This window comes from Buceros rhinoceros, unplaced genomic scaffold (genome assembly GCF_000710305.1).
Source record: "Buceros rhinoceros silvestris isolate BGI_N320 unplaced genomic scaffold, ASM71030v1 scaffold11155, whole genome shotgun sequence".
Classification (NCBI taxonomy): domain Eukaryota; kingdom Metazoa; phylum Chordata; class Aves; order Bucerotiformes; family Bucerotidae; genus Buceros; species Buceros rhinoceros.
The window spans coordinates 1-2,588 of record NW_010414575.1 but is presented as its reverse complement, the minus strand read 5'-3'; the positions used below and the strand labels follow the sequence as shown (position 1 = coordinate 2,588).

The following is a 2,588-nucleotide window of genomic DNA, read 5'->3' as shown; positions in this document are numbered from 1 at the left end:
CTTCCCTCTCCACCCCCGCCCCGCCATCACGCCACCTCCCCCCAGAAAACATTGAGGAAAAGAAAACACAAGGAGCAGGAATCACCCAGCATCATGTTTAATTCCCCATCGGTGCCACCAGGAGCAGCCAATTGGTAGAGAGAAGATCCAGAGACAGTGGAGGCACCACCTGGACACAGCCAGGAATATCCCCAGGGAAGGGGACTCCACTGGGCCAGGCCAGAACAACCCCAATGGGGAAGAAATGGCTCCTCGCGGACAACCTCCCCTCCCCCGGGGCAGCTGAAGGGTTGAAGGTTCTCCAGCCCGTCCAGGTCAGGCCGGCAGTTCCTGGAGGCTCCTCAGAGCTCTGCAGACCTCCCACTCCACACAACCCACAGCTAGGAGGCTCCTGGGATAAAGCTCGGCCCATGGGGGGGGTTTCACACCCGTTTTGCTCCTGTGCTTTGGGGAAGAAGGTCAACATAGTTGGAGGCGAACGTCGCCCTCCACCATGAACCAGGGGTAGATGGTTTCCCCGTTGAAAGACGCCTTCCAGAACGTGTAGATCCGCTTCTTGGTGTTGGCATCAAAAAACACCACCCGCCTTTCCTGGAGGTCCAGGACGACCCGCAGCCGCTGGGGGACTTTGAGGAGGTTCAAGGCTTTGAACCTGGGGGAGGAAAGCAACCACAAACCGAGCGAGAACGAGGTGCTGGTATGATGCAGAGCCCACATACCCTCCTTAATCATCATGAGGAATGAACGATCCCTTGGCACCGACTCCTTTGCCACGCCCACGGCCCACATGCCCTGACCGGTCGCCTCCACCTCCCAGCAGTGACGGCCCGAGGAGAAGCCCCTCGAACCCAACACGCAGGGACACGACCGGAACCTCTCAGGGGCTGAGGGCAGGTGCTGTGCCGTGGTCACCCAGCGCATGGATCTTCGGTCATCCGCAATGAGGAGCTCGGCATGGGCCGTCCTTGGGTCCAGCGTCACCTGTGCTGGAGGAGGAGGCAGAGTCAAGCTGGTGGAAGCACATTCTGGGGGGCAAAAGGCTCTTTCTGCCCCTTCCCACCCACGTGACGTGGTTGAGGCCCCTCCAGGCATTGCCTCGTGGTGGGACCGGTATGGGAGAAGGAGGGCAGGGGCCAGCAGAGCCGCTGAGGTCAATCTTTGGGGGCAGCAGAGCTCATTTGACTCTGCTGTTGGCTGCTGGATGCAGTTGGGGACAGAGTTGACTCACTTACCCCTTAAGGACAGGTGGAACTCCACAGCGTCTAGAGGAAAGAAAGAGGAGAACATGAGCAGCAGAAGGAGGTTCTGGACATCCACCAGGACCCGGCAAGTCACTAAAGATCTTGGGGGAACATCAAAAAACCGGAGGAAGCTCCATCCCACCCCACCGCAAAGCGCGATGAGCTTCTCCCCTTCCCGGCACCTCGGACTGTCTGCATCGCCTCCACTGTGGTTTTCACCGCTAAAGCCTTGAATTTCTCCTCCAGTTCGAGGGAGACATCAGGCGGCTGCGAGATTGGTTTCTGCTGGCACCTGGGAGGAAGGAGGGGACGCCCAGTTGTGGTTGGTGACTCAACGCATTATCAGCAGCCAACAGGGTGTATTGGGGACAAGATGATGGGGAGGCTGCATCCCCGCAGGTGGTTATTGGTCTCCTTCACCCGCAGGAGGACGAGGTGGTTGGGAAAGGGCCCTGCTGGGAGCTCAGAGCCCTGGGATGACCCACCCGTGGTGCAGGGGCTGGGCTGAAGCTCTATGCTGATCCACCCCGTGGCCTTCAGCCCTGCCCATGGACCCCTGGGTTGTCCCCAGCTCCTCCTGCCAGTCCTGCCCCGACCCTCCTCGCTCAGGGACATGGGATGGGGGCTGCAGCCAGTGACATCTCCACTCCCCGTGAAGCTCCACGAGGAGCCATCAGCCTTGGCCACTCCACGACGGCTCGTTCCAGGGGGATGGTGATTGGAGGCCATTTCCCCAGCTGTGGCTTCAGACCCCCACCCTCAAATTCACTTTGTGAGGGTTGCAGGAACTCGCATCCTTGCCCAGTGGAGCCTCGTCACCCCTGTCCTGCTGGGGAAGGTGGACAGTGCAGAAGGGCCATGTACCTGCTCAGGGTGGTTTTGATGTCCTGCATGGGAGAGAAAAAGAGGTTTAGTGACCTTGAGTCCCTCCCCTTGGACCATGGGGCTCCGAGGAGGTCCCTGGAGACCAAACCGGTGCCCAACCAGCATCTTCCCAGCAAGCCTGGGTGTCACCCAAGGTCTCACCTTCAGGACCTCCCAGTCTGGCTGCTGGCCCAGCCTCTCCAGCTCCTTGATGAGTGTGTTCAGGCGCGTGGTCTCCTCTGAGAGCCCGTCAAGTATCTTTTTACGGGTGGTGGCCACCTCCACGTCCAGCTGCTCCAGCTGGGCCACAGTGCTGGCCTCCTGGTGCTCCAGGACCTTGTGCAGCTCCTGGTACTGGGTCACGATCTTCTGCTTTTCAGCTTGTGTCCTCCTCTGCCGAGGGTGAGAGTGGGAGGAGAGCACCGGGAGTCAATGGGAGGTCGCGCAACGGTAGCACCCACCACAAAGAGGCGTCTGCAGAAG

General features: G+C 60.1%; 1 protein-coding gene across 1 annotated transcript; it reads right to left on the bottom strand.

The window, feature by feature from the left end:
* Positions 1 to 459: 459 nt before the first annotated feature.
* Positions 460 to 2,498, bottom strand: LOC104494320 (tripartite motif-containing protein 15-like; the record flags this gene model as incomplete). The annotated part of the gene is made up of 6 exons (XM_010137138.1): positions 460 to 652; positions 716 to 986; positions 1,233 to 1,262; positions 1,424 to 1,533; positions 2,106 to 2,128; positions 2,268 to 2,498. Coding segments are annotated over 6 exons (858 nt in total), but the record flags the coding sequence as incomplete, so codon positions are not given.
* Between the last annotated feature and the right edge of the window lie 90 nt (positions 2,499 to 2,588).